The sequence below is a fragment of the Hyaena hyaena genome, unplaced genomic scaffold, assembly GCF_003009895.1.
Source record: "Hyaena hyaena isolate Hyena2069 unplaced genomic scaffold, ASM300989v1 scaffold_5, whole genome shotgun sequence".
NCBI classification, from domain to species: domain Eukaryota; kingdom Metazoa; phylum Chordata; class Mammalia; order Carnivora; family Hyaenidae; genus Hyaena; species Hyaena hyaena.
The window spans coordinates 8,070,976-8,093,514 of record NW_024080637.1 but is presented as its reverse complement, the minus strand read 5'-3'; the positions used below and the strand labels follow the sequence as shown (position 1 = coordinate 8,093,514).

General features: G+C 36.8%; 1 protein-coding gene across 10 annotated transcripts in view; it reads right to left on the bottom strand.

Annotated features, from left to right (window-relative positions):
- Positions 1-2,757: 2,757 nt before the first annotated feature.
- Positions 2,758-22,539, bottom strand: part of TUT4 (terminal uridylyl transferase 4) — a 133,296-nt gene continuing 113,514 nt past the window's right edge. For 4 of the 10 annotated variants that reach the window (XM_039238609.1, XM_039238666.1, XM_039238674.1 and 1 more), the window contains 6 exons: positions 15,381-15,496; positions 14,229-14,452; positions 12,549-12,649; positions 9,050-9,497; positions 4,360-4,518; positions 2,758-2,922 (listed from right to left, as the gene is read on the bottom strand). In XM_039238609.1, coding sequence (XP_039094540.1) covers positions 2,834-2,922; positions 4,360-4,518; positions 9,050-9,497; positions 12,549-12,649; positions 14,229-14,452; positions 15,381-15,496 — 1,137 coding nt within the window. In that variant the 3' untranslated portion in view covers positions 2,758-2,833. Of the gene's footprint in view, positions 3,012-4,359; positions 4,519-9,049; positions 9,498-12,548; positions 12,650-14,228; positions 14,453-15,380; positions 15,497-22,539 lie in introns of all 10 variants that reach the window. The other 6 variants (XM_039238657.1, XM_039238682.1, XM_039238625.1 and 3 more) reach the window with 5 other exon arrangements.

The window sequence follows — 22,539 nt, the reverse complement described above, 5'->3', positions numbered from 1 at the left end:
ATTACTATATAGAACACTATCACAAAAGTAAAACCTAAATTACTGGGCTTTATTACCCCCAAAAAACCTTTTTCCAGGTGATATACTTCTTTCCTTTAGAAAGGAAGTTTGAGCTGGGGACAGTATCTTGTTGGAGATTTAGTAATCTCTACACCCAACATGGGGCTCAAACTCACGACCCTAAGATCAAGAGCTGCATGCTCTTTCAACTGGGTGCCCCAAGGAATTTTTAATGAAAATTTCAAATATGTATAAAAGAACAGTAAAATGAACACCTTACATACCTCATCATCCATCCTCCAAGACTTGAAAAGAGATTAAATACATGAACACTATTTTAAAAAACTTGAATGCAGAGTGCCTAGGTGGCTCAGTCAGTTAAGCATCATCTGACTTCAGCCCAGGTCATAATCTCACAGTTCATGAGTTTGAGCCTCACATCAGCTCTCTGCTGTCATCGCAGAGCCTGCTTCAAATCCTCTGTCTCCCTCTCTCTCTGCCCCTCCCCCACTTGCATGCATGTTCTCTCTCCTCAAAAATAAAAACATTTTTAAATAGATCAATATTCCAAGTCATACAGGGATACCTCATTTTATTGCACTTTGCTTTACTGCCCTTCACAGATACTGAGGTTTTTTTGTTTTTACTATTTGAGGATTTATGGCAACCCTGCATGGAGCAAGTCTATTGTTGCCTTTTTTCTGATAGCATTTGATGATTCTGTGTCTCTATCACATTTTGGTAATTCTCGCAGTATTTCCAACTTTCATATTATTCTATTTATCATGGTGATCTGTGCCATGGTTTGGGGTGTCACAAACCATGCCCATATAAGATAGCAAACTTAATAAATGTGTGTTTTCTAATTGCTCTACTAATCAGCCATTCCCCCCATCTCCTTCTCTCCTTGGGCTTCCCTTTTCCCGGACACACAATACTGAAATTAGGCTAATTTATAACCCTACAGTGGCATCTAAGTGTTCAAGTGAAAGGAAAAATCAATCTACATGGCAAAACTACATTGTTGTCTTATTTTAAGAAATTGCCACAGCCACCTCAACCTTCACCAACAACCACCCTGGATCAGTCAGCACTCATCAAGTCAAGACCCTCCGCCAACAAAAAGATTATGACTCACTGAAGTTCAGCTGACGGTTAGCATTTTTTAGCAATAAAAGTTTTAATTAAGGCATGTACATTTTTGACAATGCTACTGCACACTTAAATCAACTACAGGATAATGTAAACATAACTTTTATATGCAGTGGCAAATCAAAAAAGGCATGTGACTCACTTTGTCGCAATATTTGCCTTATTGCAGTGATCTGGGACCTAATCTGCAATTTCTCCGAGGTATGCCTATATTTTAACAAAAACATACACTGGGCCAGCTATCTCATTAACAGAACAAATAAATGAACTCCACCATTTAGTAGGATTCTGAGAGATACTCAAGTTTTAATATGAAGAACTTACAGTAAATACACCTGATCTTAATATTAAATAAATACCTTTCCAGGGCTGTAAATATGGCAGGAAAGCCCTCAACCTCCTGTAATACATTTCAAGCATCTTCCAAGTTGGAAAATATGGCAAAAGCCCAGGTAGTCTCCTATTTAAGTAATGCATATCTGAGGAAGCAGAACAAAGATAATACACTGTCCTTAAAATACATTTGTATTTACTTATTCTGCAGATTTCCAAATAAATTTATAGGATCATTTAATCCAAAATCCCTGTCAGATATATAATTGGGGGGTTTAAACAAAATGACCTCAGCTCAATGGATAGTACCAAAAAGAGCTAAACTAGTACTAACTATAATCCGTTACCACGACCATTATTGGTAAACACCATTCTGGCAAGTGTGCATTCCAGGTAGTAACAGAACTCTGAATGGATAGTCTGACATATACTAGTACCTCAGTAAATAAGACATCTCTTCCCTCTACCCAAATTGCCAGTATCAGTCTCCATGTTTAAAAACTCTTCAAAAGATGCTTCCATTCTCTTTCCAACATAGAAGTGTGCTACCTTGGAACTGACTTTACTGTTTTGCACCTCTGTTTCCCAATGATGAATAGACATGAAGAAAATATGTTTCTATCAGCTCCATACGGGTATTGTGAAGATCCAGTAAAATAAAGGACATAAAAAAGATACTCAGTTCTCTAAAACTAAGTCTGTAATTTAGAATGCTCCATTCACTGAGAGTAAAATAAATCTCTAAATTGTTACATTATATTTCCATGATCTAAACAACCATATGAATTAACCAAATTTGACTCTTGTCAAAAAGATTTATTAACTTAAAATAGAATTACTTCAAATACAGACAAAAGCAACTCTGTTCAATTTTGAATATTTTCAATATACAAGAATGTAAAAGAAAAAATTCTGAATCTTCACGTTGTAGTTTATTATTTTTTTTTTTACCTTTTAAAAAGTTTTTGGCACTACAAGGTTCTGTAAAGAATAGAAGTGACAAATTTAAAACACATGAAAGTTTTTCCTAATTCTTAAGAACAATAGATATAAAGTCTGAAGCAACCAAAGTATGAATACAGCTAATAGAAAATAAAGAATGTAATTTTTTAAATTCTCTCTTTATACAATTCATCAAGATTAAACAAAACATAAAATTCCCTTAAAAATAGGGTAATAAAATAGATGAAATTTGTATCACTCAATTTGGTGATACCAGTAAAAACTATAGTTCATATTTATATACAAATAATACAGTCTTTAAAAACAGTCTTAGAATTTAAATAAGCTATCTAAACGTGTTAAAATTTTAAATCAGGACCTGATTTGTTTTGCTTTCCATTAAATGTCACTTTTTCTGCTGAATGTAACTGACATTGAGGTACGGATACCCTTGAGACAGCAGGATTGGCTGGTTGCTGTGCATCGGTAGACCAGCTGAAAGAAAATGGACTCGCATTACTCCGACACGTTTCCTCTTGGTGGGTGGGGACAACGCTCTCTACACCGACGGGTGGCACATCTGTCTGTTGGACACAACACAGACAGGAAACTGAAAGGCTTGTGCCTATTTATCTGACGACCCTTAGAATTAACTTGTAGCTAGTTCTCTTTTTTTCTATTTATACAGTAAAGAGGTGATAAAGTATGACAAAACATTTAGCAGGAGAAGGAAGAGGACAGCAGGGAAACGTGGGTATGTGAAAGAAAAGAGAGATGAAGGGAGGTATCAAAGGAAACAAATTTACCAGGGAAGAATTTCAGATTCCCCCGAACCATCCCACCAAGGCCTTAATATGACCAGTAATAACTTTTTTTGTTAATAAAAAAACTAGTTTTACTAGTTCTTTACTCAGAAGATTAAGTCTACCATAGTCAATGTTCTGCCACTCTATAACCTAGGAATGCCCCAGCAATACATGGATAGTTTAGGAAGGCTTAAATGAATTAAGCCTGAAACCTGTACCAGGGGCTTCCCTTTAAAGTTATCATTTCATTCAGTCAACATTTCCTGAGTGCATTTCTTTAATTTCTTGAACTCCTAGTTTAAGTGTAGTAACTCTAATTCTAGTTTTTTAATTTGTAGGTTAACAAGCTGAGGGCCAGACTCAGACATTCCCTATTAGAACTGAAATACCTCTGAGGCAAGTAGGCTAGATAAAATACTACAATTCTCCTTAGTTTGTAATATTCATTACTTAAATCTAACCTATTAGTGGTACATCAGCACCAACAGAATATAATGAATTCTAATTCAAATATTAGTTCAACGAAACAAATCTGACTATGTCACTATTCAACTCAAAAACTTCTATTAGATCCACATTACTTACTAAACTGAGCCCAAAAACTTTTTCATAATATGGCCTCAGCCTATCTTCTCTAGCCTATTCATCGTTCCCATACACTTCATCCTCTTGTTTTCTCTTCTTTTTTCCTCATTATCCAGGCAAAACTCCTTGACTTTACATATGTATTCCCTCAGCTAAGAACACTCTTCCCCTGTAATCTCTAACAAATCTGTAGAAAAAAACAAATCCTCTATCTCTTTCACAGTCTAATTCAAATAGCAAAATTTTGTGTGACTTGATCCCTGGTGTCCATATCTCCTATAAACTCTGCTAGGATAACATTAACTGATTCCCTCTAAGCTCCTATCCTTGTCTATTTTACATGTCTGGCTCCTCTAAGTGTACAGGTTTTACTTAATTCTTGTTTGAACAAGCACCTAGCACAGTGTGACACATAGTAGGCTCTCAATAAATGTTTACTAAATGCGTAAAATCTCACTCCTGGTTCCTGACCTTCAAAAAACAACCTTTGTCCCAGAACAAAACCCACCCAGACTCTTAATGAATTTGTAAACAACAGTACCTTGAGTATAGAATGGTTTGTTGGGCTGAAATCTGGCATTTCCCTGATGCATGAAGTTTTGATGCAAACCATAAGGCCACGAAGCTGGGACAAGAGGGAAATGGGGACGCGGTGCATGTTCCCAAGGAATTGGAGGATTTAGTCCTGGAAAGCCTGGCTCTGCATTTCAACAAGACAGGAAAGACATACTTTAAAATATCAGTTTATTCATTTAAATATTCCTTTATTCCACAAAGATTTATTGAGTACCTACCACTGGACAAGAACAATGCTAAATGCAGAGGATACTAATTTTTTAAAAAACCAAACACTGTGCTCAAATTATTCATAAAAGACATATAAAAAATAGAGATGCAATAATATGTAGTCATTGCTATAACAGATTGATGGAAGGTGTTCTAAAGAGGGAGCTAGGGTGCCTGGGTGGTTCAGCTGGTTAAGCAACTGACTCTTGGTTTCAGTTTGGGTTAGGATCTCATGGTGCAGTTTACAAGTTCAACCCCTGCGTCAGGCTCTGTGTTGACAGTGTGGAGCCTGCTTGGGATTCTCTGTCCCTCCCCTGCTTGTGCTCTCTCTCTCTCTTTAATATTAATAAATATTAACAAAATAATAATAATAAAAATAAAGAGGAGGCTAACCTATTTGGTTCAAGGCTAGAAAAGATTTTCCTAAGATGACTGACTAAACTGAATTTTAAAGCACAAGGAACTGTTAGGCAAAATGGAGCAAAGAGGGCATTTCAAACAGAAGGAATAACAAGTACAACAGCCAGGAAACAGGACAGTACAGCAAGTTTGGGAAGCTGCAAAATTACCACTAAAGAGTAAAAGACGCCAATGATAAGAAAAAAAGGCTGGGATAAGATAGGATTTACATTTCAAAGAACTTTAGTACATCATTAAGGAGCTTCCACTTTTTCCTAAAGACAGTGCCACTATCCTAGAAACAAGTCTATTAAGGCCTGAAAGGCAATTCTATTAGATGCTGAAGCACTGTGGTATAATGGTCAAGAACTTGGGCTTTGGAGCCAACCAGGTTAAAGTTCAAATCCCAGTTCCAAAAATTACTAAAGTTCAATTATGCACCTCTGGTTTTGTGAGGATTAAATTAGATAACAAAAATAATGTGCCTTGCACAAGTTGTGATATATAAGTAGGGACTCAAAAAATAGGAGTGCTATCCATTCTATGGCAAACCACCCCCACAATCAACTTCCCTTTAGATGTATCTGTAAGTACATCTTTCAAAGTGCATGTTTTCAAACTATCCCCTAAATCGTTTGGATCACATGGTGGCTTTTCTCATCCAGGGTCACAATGTGGCAGGAAAGAATGTGAAAGGCACTCCCCTCATTCACTCAACTTCCTAGCAGGAACTCAAATTAGGAGGTACCAGACAGGGAGGAGTACACAGTCAGAAAACTAAAACCCATTCTTGCCACACTCTTAACAAGCTGTCTTCTTAGGAGGTAAGCAGAAAAACAAAGCAGCTGACTCGCTGAAAGTTCATAAAACCAAGTTACAATTAAGAGCTGAAGCTATAGGATATAGTTTTTTCTTTAAATGAGACTGGGTATATATACGGAGGTCCTGACCAATTGAGAAACGGTGTTTTGAAATCAAAGGGTATTTCTTAGGATATATTCCAATCTCCCTTGGCCATTTTTCAAAACCAAATATTTTCATAATATATTCTCTTATCCAATCCTTCCATTTTCAACAAATTAGTAATTTTAACTGTAATATGAACTAGGAGTTGTAAATTTGTCTCACATGTAACAAATATTTACTGAGTAATTATTACATAATAAAAATACTGTATGTTTAATGTATCTACCATCCATCAGAGGCACTTTATTCGACACTACGGAGCTAATGATAGGCAAGAAACAATTCACAGCCTCTAGAAGTTCAGTCTAATGGGTTATGCAAACAAGTAAACTGGCAATTTCATAAGTATAAAGATATAGATATTAAGGAAACATGGAAAAGAGAAAGGATACCCAGCACATTTGGAGCACAAAATCAACAAGAGGGGCTTCCTGCTAGAAAGTGAGCTACATTTAACAATGGAGGATGAATGAGTCACCCAAGCTATGGAACAAAGCAAAAGGAGGTGAGAGTGAGAAGGAGGGACAGATAGGGAGAGGATTTTCCAGGCAGAGGGACCAACTTAAGTAAGCAGGCGTAAGAGATAGTACAGTATGTTCCTAAGATGTTAATTAGTTCATTATGACTGACAGAGATCAACTAGTGGTGGTACTGGGAGGCCTAAAACTGTAATAAATGAGGCACTACATCAAAAGGCAAGACACTGGGTCTGTGTTCATGATTATATAACCCAGTCACTATCATGGTACATGTCATAACATATATACAATAAACATCTGTTGAATGACAGAAGCAGAGATACATTAGAATGGCCATGTACGGGGCACCTAGATGCTAGGTGGCTCAGTCAGTTAAGTGTCTGACTCTTGATTTCAGCTCAGGTCATGATCTTGCAGTTTGTAGGTTCTAGCACCATACTGGACTCTGTACTAACAGTTCAGAGCCTGCTTATGAGTCTTTCTCTCCCTCTCTCTCCCCTAGGGATGGCCCTCCCTACTCGCTTTCACTCTCTCAAAATAAAAATAATAATTTTTTAAAAATGGCCATGTATGCCATATATCCTTTGATTTTGGAAATCTGAATGAGTTCCCATATCCTGACATTTCTGCTCAGCAAAATACATTATATGTATTGTTCCCAAACACAGCAGAGATACCTCCTCCATGGTGGTGCTCTAAGCAATAGCATATTTTTGTATAAAAAGTACTAAAATTCTTTTGAAAACTGATAAAGGGAAAGAATCTAGCTTTTAGTCTACCCTTCTTATATTTCAGGATAATCAAGTAGTTAATAAGGAAACGTTTTCTTTATAGAAGAATCACAAACAGTAAACAGAAAATCATTTTACAATCCATAGTAAAATAATGATTATCAACAATAATTATCAATAATGGCTAATAACACTGTTATGTAAAAATTAATGAGAAGCTTTATAAGGGATAGAATACACTGATATCACCTAACTCATTGATCAATCTTAGATCACTAAGAGAGGAAAAGAGAGAGTTAATTTCTTTTTGAAGTGAGGAAGCAAGAAACATATAGGACCAACCAAGAGGTAAAATTCTTGCCAACAAAATCTAATCTACTCTAACCTTATTGCCTGACAGAAGCAGAGAGAATACTAAGGAGAGAAGAAAATTTATATTTGCATCTGAGATAGTATAATATATGAGTTTGTGGATGGCTACAAGACTTTCAAAATCATCTGAAACACTCTAAAACTAAATCTAATTCAGCCTCTGGACCTAACTTCCAATTAGAGGAAATATGGAGACAGTGGTACATGTTAAATAATGTCACAAAGATACAATTCAGCCAACATCAGAATAGAAGAAGTTCTACAGTTTCTTTAATAAAATAGTTTATATGGGGGAAAAACAGTGAACAGGAAGTATTATATACTAAAGTAGACTTAAGAAATGAAACAAGCACACACATATAAGGTAAGGGCTTTGTTTGAATCCTGATTCAAATAAATCAACAATAATTTTAGAAAAATAATAAAAATGAACACGTATTAGGTGATAAAAGGTATGGTAATGGTCTTGTAATTTTTTTAAGAGATATAAAACAGGTTTATAAGGAAATTTGACCTGATGTCTGAGATTTGATTAAATACTAAAGCCAAAAGAATTTTTTAAATGAGGAAAAGGACTCAAAGAATAGCAAATATTGTTAACTGTTAAAAGTTGGGTAATGAAGTGCTTGTCCTACTTTAAAACTCTCTCCTTTTCATTTCATCTCTTCTTGAAATGTTTGTACTTTAAAAAAAGCATTTAAAAAAAAACAAAAAACAAAAAAGCATTTTAAAATAAAAATATTATCAACTAAAAAGCTGAATATTGAACAAGATTTATGGTATATATTTTTTAATTATGCAAATATTAAAAAAATGACAGGATGGTAACACACCTAAGTATTACTTGGCAATTATGTCTAGGAATTGAGATTATGGATTATCTTTTCTTTTTCAAATGTTCTATAATAAAAATGTATTACTTACATATCAGAAAAAAACTAGTATTTTTTAATGCTACAAAGTGCTACTAGTATCTTTTTAATGAATTGCTCCTTACTGGGAGATAGAGTAGAGTCTAGGGCAAAGAGCACAGGTTTTGAAGAAAGAAATTGGTCTCAAACTTGGATCTACTAAGATTAATTATAAGAACATGAAGTTAAGTTACTTAACCCTACAATTTCCTCAACTATAAAATGAGTGCTAGTAATACCTACACCAAGCAGGATTGCAGTAAAAATTTTAAATAGTATTAAAATAAGTAACATTTATGTATATTACCTCATTTAATATTCACAACATCCTTGTGAGTTAGATGCTATTAATATCCTTATTTTACAGATGAAATCAATGCACAAAGAGATTAAGCAACTGCCTAATCCCACATAACAAATGGCAGAGCCAGGATTCAAATCTAGGCAGTCTGAATTCACAGCCCATACGCTGTATCTAATCCTCTACTTGCCCCTCTGTAAATATTTCCTCACTTTTATGTCCCCCAATAATACCAATCACCCAACCTTTCTACAGACTGATGCAAAAGAAGAAAAGGAAGGGTTACCCGAATTTCCAACTGTACCGTTGTTCACCAGGGAATTTGGAGCCACAGTACGAGGCCAGTGTCCATCATGAGAAGAGTTAGGGATCGCCACGGGTCTGGCAGCAGGCTGTGCAAAGATGATGCTGGGATCATTCAGGCCAATATTGCTGGGGGCACTGCCTGGTGCAGAGTGGATCACTGGGCCATGAATAGGCCAGGACGGGGCAGGGATCTGGAGAGGGTGCACTGGCAACAGTCCCATATTGTGCATGGGAGAATACTGAGCTGGTGGTGACTGAGGAAAGTTATACATAGGCATCTGGACCTGATGCGGGGGCTGGGCTCCCTGCTGAGGTGGGCCAAGCTTGGGTTGGGATCCTGGCTGGGATGGAGACTGGGTAATGGCAGCTGATTGGGAAGAGTTCTGGGGAAATGGCTGGGGCTGAGGAGAATAAGATGGGGAATCAGACTGCAAAGAGAAAAAGATAACATCTTAAAATTAATTTTAAAACATGTTAATATCATAAAAGCAGAGACTATCAAAATACAAAATTATGGAGTTATTTCATTAGAATATTATCAACAGAACTCTATGATATGCATAATAAACAATAATAGAGTCTCATTTTACATGAAAATATCATTTTCTCCAAGATTCTCAAACCCTCTCTGACATATGTATTACCCTATAAATCCTTTTACTGTGCAAAGAAAAAAGACCCCAAATGTCATTCCCATCATGCAGAACCCACATTTCCAACTGTAACTAGAAACTTATATCTAAAAATCTCACAGTTACTTTGATTCAGTCCCTCAACAAGTATCAAATATGTGTAGGCATGGTTCTAGGTGTTAAAAATACAATACTAACATGTATGCCCTCATGGAACTTAAAATTTATGGGGGAAAGGAGGAATAGCACATGAAGATTACAAAAGCAATCACAATAAATTATAATGATAACTATGATGAAGAATGAATAATGTATAGTGTATAAGTAAATCCCAGAGCAGGAACACCTAAAAGTACTTTGGGAAGACAGAAAGATAAGATGAATGAAAGTGGAAATCAAGGAAACTGACCTTTAAGCTGAGACTCAAGAGTAACAGAAATCAGTCTGATAAAAGAGGACAGGGATAGGGATAGGGGAAGGAAGGAATATTTCAAGGAGAGAGAACAACATGACTGATGGTCTTTAGATTCATGAACACCTGGCTTTTTAAGTAACTGGATTCTGAAATAAGTTTAATATTACTGGAGTACACAGGTAGGTGAATGGCAGATTTGAGGTTGAAGAACCAATGAGGGACAAGATAACGAAGGGTACCACAGCCCTTGTAGTTAAGACTTTATCCTGAGGGAAACCAGTGAAGGGTTTTAAATCGGTCAGGAAGACCATCAATCTGCATTTTAGAAAAATTATTCTGTCTTAAATAGGAATGAAACAGATAATATTGGGGGGGGGAGACTAATGAGACTGATTAAAAGGCTGCTATAATAAGTAGTCCTGAGATGATGGTAAGTTAGGCTTGGGACATACAATATAGGGACAGGGAATCAAATGGCTGTGAGCTATTTTTTACAGGGAGAAACAAAAGGAATTGGTGACTGATTTGGATGTGTGAGTTGAGGGAGAGGAGTAGTTCTGGAAACCAGAGAGTAGGATCATTCAATGAGATGGAGAACACAGGGGCAAGAAGAGGAAAGTCTAGGGATTTGGAGAAAAATGTTAAGTTACATTTTAGACATTTGAAGTTAAAGTGCTTTGTGAGACATCAGAACAGCAATGTCCATTAGACTCTTACCCAAATATCAAGTAAGAGAAAAGTGAGTGCTAGCAGCAAAGGGTAGAAATTAGAAGCAGCACAGGAAAGTGGCTACAGCACAGGTTTTGGAGACAGAGCCTGAGGATTCAAGTTCTATTTATAAGTGTGTTTTGACCTCAGGCAAAAAAAACTTAAATCTCAGTTTCTTTACCTGTAATGTATAAATAATAAACTGAATCTATCTCATAGGTTGTGTAGTTTAACTAAACAATACAAGTGGGAAATACAAACACCAAATTAAGGATAGTAGATACACTTTAGTAACTAGAAAGGGATGGTAGGAAGGTTTTAAGATAGTTGGAAGAGTTTAAGATTCAAGAGGAATGCATAGGGATTGTTGACGATAGTAATTTTTTAATAAATCAAAGATAACAAAATGTTAAGAATTATTAAAGTCTGGTGGTACTACATGAATGTTTATTATTTTCTGTACTTTTCCAATATTTTACAGAAAGAAATAAGAAAAAAGCATATATACAGTACATAGCACCCAACAATGTTAGCTAATATTACTGTTATTATATAACATTTATGAAAACGTCAGGCCCATAGTAGTTATGCCAATATTACAGGTGAAGAAAGTGGGCTCCTAACTGTTCCCAATCTCTTCCTATGTTGATCTTCATATACTCTTGGAATTTTTCTCTAGGGGGCGTCTGGGTGGCTCGTTTGGTTAAGCTTCTGACTCTTGGTTTCAGCTCAGGTCATGATCTGTTTGTGAGCCTGAGCCACTCATGAGGACCCACACTGTCTGCGGAGCTTGCTTCAGAATCTCTCTCCCCCTCCCTCTCTCTCTGCCTCTCTCCTACTCAGTCTGTCTCTGTCTCTCTCTCAAAATAAATAAATAAACTTAAAAAAATTTTTTAAGAATTTTTTTCTAAAACACAGATCATATCAGATTTAACATGTTTAATAGTTAACAGCTTTGAAGCTACATAGCTTTGAAGCTACATAGACCTAGGTTTGAATCTTTTAATTTCTTACTCTCAGCCTCCCAATTTGTAAAATTCGTTCATCTTAATACCTTCCACTTCACATGGTAATCCAAAGGATTAAGTGTGATGCACCAAAGCATAATGTCACATTCAGAGTAAGCAAGTGTTCAATTGGCATTGAATTAATTAATATAAGAAGGGCAAAATAATATAGATTTACACAAAGGTTAAGAGCAACTCAGCAAAAATGAAACTTGTGAATCTGAACTCTAATTCAGTATTCTGCTTTCACTGGATATATTTCACTAGGTATTCAAATCAGCTAGGAGACACATAAAAGCTTCAAGCAAGTACAATACCATGCATGTATTGCCCTAACAGTACTAAACCTCTAACACATCTCAATTTTTGTGTCCAATTTTAATAAATGTTGCTGATATTTTTCCACTAGGCAAAGCCTAGAACCTCAAAGTCATTACCTTATTTTAATCTACCAACAAACATATTAGGTATTTGTTATCTTACTTTATAAATAAGAAGGCGAGGTCACTGAAGTTAAGTAGCTTGCCCACAGATACAAACCCAGATTTACATTACTCCAAAAATAATGCTCATTTCACCTCAGGTGACTAGCAAGAATACCTCTACAAAGCAACGTGTAATCTGAATAATTCTATTGGCAAGTCTAAAAGATCAACCCTATCAAAGATAGTACTATCTTCCTGCCAAGACTAACCCAGTTGCAGGCTGAGTACTTACACATTCTGAGGATTGTCTGGTCCTTATGGACTGATCACCCTGTTGCTGGGCTGAACCAGCCACTTGTTGGGCATTTACAAGGTTGCGGACCAACTGGGCTGCTAAGAAAAGACAACAGAAAGAAAATCAACAGATAAAAGAAAACAGCAGAGAAATGACAATCAGTAAACTTTTTCTGTTTTTTCTGTTAAAGAGTCTCAAATCTCTGAGATTTTATAAACTTGTACTTTTAAACTATGATTATGTTTGTGAAGGACTTGTAACAACATTTTTAAATGTCTTTTTCAAACTTGTAAATCACTAAAAAAAATACACTGTGAGGGATGCATGGGTGGCTCAGTTGATTAAACCTCCAACTCTTGATTTCGGCTCAAGTCATGACCGGTGGTTTGTAAGTTCGAGCCCCATATCAGGCTGTCAGCACAGAGCCTACTTGGGATTCTTTGTTCCCTCTCTCTCCTCCTCTCCTGAGTGCACACATGTGCATGCATGCACTCTCCGCTCTCAAAAATAAATAAATAAACTTAAAAAAAACTGGGGGTAGAAACATGGACAAAAAGACAAACACTGCTTTTCTAAAGGAGACAATGTATTTCAGAAAAATACCTTCTGCAGGGCACCTGGGTGGCTTAGTCAGTAAAGCAAGGTTTGTGGGTTCGAGCCCTGTGCTGTCAGTGTGGAGCCTGCCTGGGATTCTCTCTCTCACTTTCTCTCTGCACCTCCCCAGCTTGCTCATGCCCTTTCTCTCAAAAATAATAAACTTAAAAAAAAAAAAACCTTCTGCAACAAGAATCTGAGTGGCTGGAAATCATCACTTCTAAAAGATTCTACTCTTTCTTTCAATAGACTCATTTGGGTTTCTAATTCTTTTTTTTTTTTTATGTTTATTTTTAAGAGAGGGAGAGAACAAACAGTAGAGAGGCAGAAAGAGAGGGAGACACAGAATCCCAAGTAGGCTTTAGGCTCTTGAGCTGTCAGCACAGAGTCCAACGTGAGGCTCGAACCCACGAACCATGAGATCATGACCTGAGCCGAAATCAGATGCTTACCCAACTGAGCCACCCAGGTACTCCTTTGGGTTTCTAATTCTTAAAGTTACTTATGAATTATAACAAGAACAGATCTCCCTCTCTCATAACAGCAATGGGAAGAAACATAATTTCTCCTGTTATGTCCCCAGAAAAAAACCTCTTGTAAATTTCTGGAGAAAAAAAAATTAGCTTCTGTTAACTTTTGATAGTGAAGGAACAAAGATTATAACTCAAATCCAAAGATTACTTTAAAAAGGGAGTTTACTGAATACCACAGACTTCTAAGGCCTTAACAGTGAACATATTTGAGTACTGTTCAAAATAAAAGCTTATTAAAATTTTCTCTCTTTAAGAAAACATAAGGTCCAAAATCATATAGCCAAGTTTAGAACAGAAAATCAGTTAAGCATTCAACTCGTGATTTTGGTTCAGGTATTGATCTCAACAGTTTTGAGATCAAGCCCCAAGTCCGTCTCCACCCTGGACATGGAATCTGCTTAAGATATTCTCTCCCCCTCTCCTTCTGTCCTTCCCGCTCGTGTACACATATACTCTCTCTCAAAAAAAAAAAAAAAAAAACATTAAAAATGATTATCAACACAAACGACCTTATTTCTACGAGAAACTATTTTTGACTTGTTCTATTTACCTGCCACACTGCTATTCCTCTGGCGGGCCAGCTTGACCTCTGGGCACTCCCTTCGTACATGTCCTGCATCTCCACATATGAAACATCTGAGGTCTCTGGGGTCTCTAAACTCTCGAGTGTCATGGAGGTCTCGGGGGTCAAGAAGGTCTCGGGAGTCTTTCTCCTCTTCATTCCCATCCTTCTCTTCTTCACTGTCTTTCTTCTTTAGTCTAAACAGTAAACTGCTGATACCAATAATGTGGGGCTAGGGACTTGTAAACTGAGTGAATCACAGAACAAACTAAACTATTCAAGAATCTCACAATAAAGGTATCAACATGCCCATGGTTTCATGCATCTTTTGTAAGACAAAGGAACTCACGTTTATAGCACACCTACTCATATGGCACCAACTGGGTATTCTAGTAGTTTTATAATACATTATCAAATTAGAAAAAAATTGTAGTATAAAATTTTAATCTTGTAACAATTCTTAGAGGCTGGTATTTATTAACTCCATTTTAGGAGTTAATAAACAGAGTAAGCAGATGATGCTTAGAGAAAGTGTCTTCTCTAAATTTATCAGTCAGTAAATAGCACTGATACAACCCAGGAATTCATTCTGTCTGACAAGTTCTAAGCTCTTTATGTTAGGCAGGACTTGATAAATACAGAAGGGATTTTCTTGACCTATTAAAGTGTATTTCATAAATACATCTTCAGGGGGTATAGAGAATATATATTCCTCAAAGTATGTATTATATAGGTATACCTCACAGCAGATACCTCAAAGATTTAGTTAACTGTATATTATATATTAATTATTGGTTTGATGACTGTGAGGTCCTCAGCAAGAACCCCATGACTTGGTTACTTTTTTTCTTGACTCCTAGCACAGCTCCCAGTAAAATAGATATCAATAAATGCTTCTTAAATTAAAAAAAGAAGAAGAAACACAAAGCCAAAATGAATTACTGAATAAACAAATGAATATTTTAAGATACCATTGTACCATAAATCTAACTCTATTAACAAAATTCCATTCCAATATTCATTTACCCAATGTCTAATTTAAGCCCTGAACTTTCTCACTTAAACATATATGAACACAGAGCTACAACTGGCCTCACATTTATTTTCCCTGGTAATGTTCATATATAATCATATGCCAACCTTCTCCTTTTAGGGCAGTCTTTCATGTAGTGGCCTATTTTTCCACACACACGGCAACATCGATCATTAGGAGCCAGTTCTCCATCTGTTAATACTCGGGAATCAAAGAAGTACTCCTAGGGAGAAAATAAAAATTTACTAGAAAAAAATATGAATTTTGGAATCCAAATGGAAGTAAGACCAGATGCAAAAGTGGTTTTAAAAACAGGAAATAGGGGCGCCTGGGTGGCTTAGTAGGTTAAGCATCTGACTTTCGCTTAGGTCATGATCTCGCAGTTCGTGGGTTCGAGCCCCGCGTCAGGCTCTGTGCTGACTGCCAGCTCAGAGCCTGGAGCCTATTTCAGAGTCTGTGTCTCCCTCTCTCTCTGACCCTCCCCTGCTCACGCTGTCTCTCTTTCTCTCTCTCCTAGAAATTAAAAAAAAAAAAAACAGGAAATAGGGGCACTTGGGTGGCTCAGTCAGTTAAGCATCCGACTCTTGATCTCAGCTCAGGTCATGATCTCATGGTCTTGAGATCGAGCCCTGTGTCAGGCTATGCACTGACAGTGCTTGGGATTCTCTCCTTCATTCTCTTCCTCTCCCCTACTCTCTCTCTCAAAATAAATAAACTTAAAAAAATCAACAAATATTTCACTATAACTAAAACCATGATATGAAAATAAGATTAAGAATTATCATCATCAATATCACAGCTGCGAACAGTGCTAACCACTTTACATCCACATTATTTCCTCATTCATCTGCGGCATCTTCCCATAATATTTCAATAAAGTAGACAGTATTTTCCAAATTTAGTTTTGAGAGAGCACAAGCGGGGAAGGAGCACAGAGAGGGACAGAGGATCTAAAGCAGGCTCTGCACTAACAGGCTAACAACAGTGAGCCTGATGTGGGGCTCGAACTCAGGAACTGTGAGATCATAACCTGAACCAAAGTCAAATGCACAACTGACTGAGCCACCCAGGTGCCCCTAAAGTAGATACTATTTTCATCCTCATTTTATAGATGAGGAAATAGAGGCTCAGAGAGTTCAAGTCATTTGCCCAAAGTAAAAAACGCTGGTAAGTAAAGCAAGATTCAAAGCTAAGTCTGTCTGACTACAAATTTCATGTTTTCTGCCTTACCAGGCTGCTTCTAGAAAAAAATTATGCTCTTTACAAAGAAGCTCCATGTAAATAAAGCAATCCTCTGGTTTACTTAAAATATGATTTGCTTATAACTTCTTAAGAACATATAACATTTATTATATAAAGTAGGGTATACCTAAAAAGAAGGTAGAGAACCAGTACGAAGCAAATCATTTTCCCAAGTCTTTACAAGACCCAGGATTATTTTTCCTTTATCCTAGGCACCTTGCTTATTCTTCTAAGTTTTAGCTCAGTTTTGTTTTGCACTATCACAAAGACTAGTTTGTCCTAACAGTACCCACATCTCTGGAAGGCAAGAGAATATGTCCATATAGTTATCTTCAAATCTATCTAAAATCAGTTATAAAAGAGACACACCTACTAGGATGGCTATCATAAAAAGAAAATGAATGTGGATGAAATGGAACCCACATGTATTGCTAGTGGGAATATAAAATAAGATAGTTTCTTTAAAAAAACCTTTGGCAGTAGGGCACCTTGGTGGCTCAGTCAATTGAGCATATGACTTTGGCTCAGGTCATGATCTTGTGATTCACGAGTTTAAGCCCCGTGTTGGGCTCTGTGCTGACAGTTCAGAGCCTGCAGCCTTCTTTGGAATCTATGTCTCCCTCTCTCTCTGCCTCTCCCTTGCTTGTACTCTGTCTCTCTCTTTCAAAAATAAAACATTAAATTAAAAAAATGTTTAGCAGCACCTCCAAAAGTTAAAAATAAATTTATCAAAATGACCCAGCAATTCTACTGTTAGGTATACAACCAAAAGAAATGAAAACATACATCCACACAAAAATTTGCACATAAATATTCACAGCAGCATTACTCAGAATATCCCAGAAGTAGAAACAACTCAAATGTCCAACACAGGTGATGAATAGAAATAAAATCTGATTTATCCATATAATGGAATACCATTCATACCACCCATAAAAAGGAATGAAGTACTGATACATGAACAAACCCTGAGAACATTAGCCCATATGAAAGAAGCCAGTCACAAAAGGCTCCACATATGAGTCCATTTGGAAAAAATGTCCACATAGGCAAATCTACAGAGACAAAAAAAGGATCGGTGGTTTGAGGGGTAGGAGTGAAAAGGATTAGGGAATGAACATCAATAGGGATAGGGGTTTCCTTGAGAGACAAACAAAATGTTCTAAATTAGATTGTGGTGATGGCTGCACATGATGTGAATGTATTATAAACCTGTGAATTAACTACTCACTGTATATCAGTGAATTGTTGAGTATGTGAATTATATTGGCAAGGTTGCATTTTTAAAAACAGATAAAAGAGAATTCCTCACAGTTATTACTGATGAAATCAATGTAGCTAATTAAAATCTTCATATTTTGTGCCAAGACAAAATGAAAGGCTATGTCAATTCACCCAGCTGCTTAAGGCAGAAACCTAGGAATCATCCTGAACTTGGTCTCTCCTTCACCCATCACCTCTAATTAATCACCAAGTTGTATCCATTTTATTCTGGAATCTCTCTCTAATCCAAACTGCCCATTCCCCCATCCCAGTTAAGGTAGCTTAGACCTGAGAGGGTCAACAAACTTTTCCTGTACCAGCGAGTAAATATTTTAGGTGCTGTGACAAAATTGAAGATATTATGTAGTACTTAACAAGAGAGAAAGCAAATTCCCACTAAATTTTTATTGAAGAATTTCAAAATAAACACTAATAATAATGGAGTGTAATTTTTTGTAATAGAAGTTTACTAATCAGAAGAAAGTAATTCTTTCTGGGGGAGACATTTTGCCTGAGGTTCAAAATTAGTGTTCCCTATCATTAAAATAGAGAGCAAATGCTCACCTCTTAATGCTAATCTAAAATATCTATATATATTTATATATCTAAAATATCTTAATGCTACCTAAAATAACTATATTTTATATATCTCATCTTTGAAATGTTTTTCACAGATGAAGAGACTAAAGATTAAAGGACTAACAAATGGATCTAGAGTGCAAATGAAGGACTAGTCTCTGATAAAGAAAATGTATCTGTGGGGAACCTGGGTGGCTCAGTCAGCTGAATATCTGACTTCTGCTCAGGTCATGATCTCAGGTCATGATCTCATGGTTGGTGAGTTCAAGTCCCACATTAGGCTTGCTGCTGTCATAACAGAGCCTGCTTCAGAACTCTGTCCCCCTCCTTCTCTGCCCCTCTCCTGTTTGTGCTCTCTCTTTCTCAAAAATAAATAAATAAACATTTAAAAAAATGTATCTACAGATGCAGGCAGATTTATAGATTTACAGATTTACAGAGTATCAATCTGCTACTATCTTTGTCTCCAAAGGAAAACTTCTAAGCATAAGAAGTGCAGAGGTGAAGGGGAGGGAGGGGGGAAATATAACATGTATTGAATATTCAGCAAAATAAAATCTAAATTAGTTTTATCAAACAGGATAGATAGGTAACTAAAGAAATGTAATAAGAAGGGCACCTGAGTGTCTCAGTTGGCTAAGTGTCTAACTCTTGGTTTCGACTCACTTCATGATAATCATGGTCATGGGATCAAGCCCTGAATCGGGCTCTGTGCTGCCATTGTGGAGTCTGCTTGGGATTCTCCATCCGTCTCTCTTTGCCCCTCCGTCTGTCTCTAGATAAATAAATATACTTTTAAAAAAAATGTAGGGGCACCTGCATGGCTCAGTTAGTTAAGTGTCCAACTTTGGCTCAGGTCATGATCTCACAGTCTGTGAGTTCAAACTGCATGTCAGGCTTTGTGCTAACATCTCAGAGCCTGGAGCGTGCCTCAGATTCTGTGTTTCTCTCTCTGTCCCTTCCCCGCTCATTCTCTCTCTTTCTCTCTCTTTCAAAATAAACATTAAAAAAACATTTTTTAAAGTAATCAGAATGTGACATAGTACTGGAAGTCTAATTTAGGCTGGAAAACATTACTTTATAGTTGTACTATGTAAATAAAACCACCTGGCTTTACAACTTTTTTCCATAGTGCTTAGCTGCCAAAGCACAGACAGATGGTGGATGGGTAAATTCATGTATGGCTAAACACATATGGGTGCAAAAGAAAAGAAGGCGTGGGTAGCTCAGTGAGTTGAGCGTTCAACTCTTGATTGTGGCTGAGGTCATGATTCCAGATTTGGGATTGAGCCCCACATTAGGCTCTTCCCTGAGCATGGAGCCTGCTTGAGATTCTCTCCGCCCCCCCACCTCTCTCCCCACCCCTATCCCCTGCCCATGCTCTCTCTCTTAACAACAACAAAACAAACACAAAAACAACAACAACAACAAAAACAGTGCAAAAGAGGACAATGGTACAAAGGAACTGAAAATGTATGCCACACTGAGGCACCTAGGTGGCTCAGTCAGTTGAGTGAGTGACTCTGGATTTCAGCTCAGGTCATGATTCCAGGGTTGTGTGATTGAGCCCTGTGTCAGGCTCCATGTTGAGCATGGAGCCTACTTAAGATTCTCCCTCTCTCTCTCTCTGCCCCTTTCCTGTTTGCATGTGCTTTCTCTTCCTCTCTCAAATTAAAAAAAAACAAAACTGTTTTTTAATTAATGAAAGTATATGGCACAGTGCTGTCAACAATAGCCAAAGTATGCAGAAAATCCAAATCAAATGTCCATCAACTAATGAATGGATAAAGCTGTAGTGTGTTTGTGTGTGTGTGTAGTATGTGTGTGGTATGTGTGTATATTACAGTTTTATCATATAGGATATATAGGTAACCAAAGAAATGTAATAAGAAGGGTGCCTGGGTGGCTCAGTGTATTACACACACACATACCAATATACATACAATGGAATATTACTCAGCCATCAAAATGAATGAAATTTTGTCATCTGCAACAATGTGGAAACTTCCAAGAGAAAAAGTCTCAGGAGAGGAGAAACTGTGTCTCTACTATTGCCTAATAGTAGCTAGAATGCATTATGCAAAGTGAAATAAGTCAGTCAGAAAGACAAATACCATATAATTTCACCCATACATGGAATTTAAAAAACAAAACAGATGAACATATAAAAATGAGGGGAGAGGAGAGAGAGAAACAAACCATAAAAGACTCTTAACAATAAAGAACAAACTGAGGGTTGATGGAGGAAGGTGGGTAAGAAATGGGCTAGATGGGTGATGGATATTCAGGAGGGCACTTGTTGTGATGAGCATATGTAACTGATGAATCACTGAATTCTACTCCTGAAACCAACTGATATATATTATCAATATAATTGATAATAATTATAATGGAGAGGACCTGATGATGTAGAAGAAGAGTTGAAGTGGGAATATGTAAGTGAAAAAGATGAATAGAAAATATACTTGTCTTCATTTTCATTAGTGTAAGAATGAACCACATCTATTTTATAGACTTATAAGCCTAGTCAGTACCTAGCAGAGAAATCAGTACAAAGTAGGAATTCAATAAATATGCACTGAAAAGATTAAATTTTACTATGGCAAGTATAAGCATGAAAGCCTATTTAACAAAGGTATTTTTTATTATATCAGTTGTAACACTGATACAATGAAAACAATCTAAATGCCCATCAAAGGAGAACAGACAAGAATAGAATACTATATATTAACTTTAAAAAAAAAAAAAAAAAAAGACAATCAAAAAATAGTTAGCAGACTCACAGGCCCCTTCTGATAGGCCCCAAATTGGTATTTGACTCTTCTACCAAATGATATTCAAGACCAAAGACTCTAATATCTGTTAGGACTGCTTATAACATACTAATTATGAGTTACTAAATTTTGTATTCGTAGACTAAAATTAGCACATTTCCAGTTTACTAAGGACTCTAAAATACTCTCCTAAAAAGTCTGACAACATGAAACTGCTAGGTTCCTATGGAACATATGCACATATATATACACTAATAACTGGAATTCCCAAAATTTTCAGATATAATGCTTTATAAGTGTATCACCAGATCTGTTTTCATCTGACTGTGCTCTTTACTTACTATTTTAATCAGTATGTTAGTAAAATTATTGTTGAATATTCCTTTTGATTAACATTTTTGTTCTTACACAACTTTTGCGTCATTTCAAATTTTAATGTTATTTTATTTCTCTCCATTATAATTATTATCAACCCCCACCCAAGAGGTAGGAAAATAAAAAAATGTCTGAGAACAGTGCCTCAAGGGAAAAAAAGCTCTAGACTTTTCTACTTTTCTTACCCTACATCCTAAAAAAAGAGTGTGGAACCTGTACTGAACAAGATCGAGGAGGATATTCATTAGGCAATGGGAGCGACAGTTTCTCCTCTCTTGAGACTTCTCTTGAAAGTTTCTGTGAAACTTAGACCTCCTCCCATTACAAAGCAAGCGAAAATCAGAGTGAGACCAAGAGGAATGGAAAACACTATTCCACCCAGTTCAGGTAAAAGGAATCCTTTTAGTTCCATGCCACCAAATTCAGCTTACCAGGGATACACCAAACCTAAAGTATTTCTTTGGTGCTGTCCTCTCTGTTTACATTTTCATTAAGATTTCTAGAGATAAGGGGCACCTGGATGGCTCACTGTGTTAAGCATCCAACTCCTGATTTTGGCTCAGGTCATGATCTCAAGGTCTCTGAGATGGAAACCTGAGTCCAGCTCCGCACTGATAGTGGCAGAGCCTGCTTGGGATTCTCTATCTCCCTTTCTCTCTCTATGTGCCCTCCCTCACCCCTGCTCTCTCTCTCTCAAAATAAATAAATAAACATTTAAAAAAAAGACTTCTAGAGATGGAAGAGGGGCAGTAGGCAGCAATTCATATTCAGAATTTAAAGGGGCGCCTAGGTGGCTCAGTCAGTTAAGCATCTGACTTTGGTTCAGGTCACGATCTCATGGTTCGTGAGTTCGAGCCCTGTGTAGGGCTCTGTGCTGATAGCTCAGAGCCTGGAGACTGCTTCAGATTCTGTGTCTCCCTCTCTCTCTACCCCTCCTCTGCTCAAGTTCTCTCTCTCTTGCTCGCTCGCTTGCTCAAAAATAAACACTAAAAAAAATTTTTTTAAACACATTTTAAAAAGAATTCAAAATTTA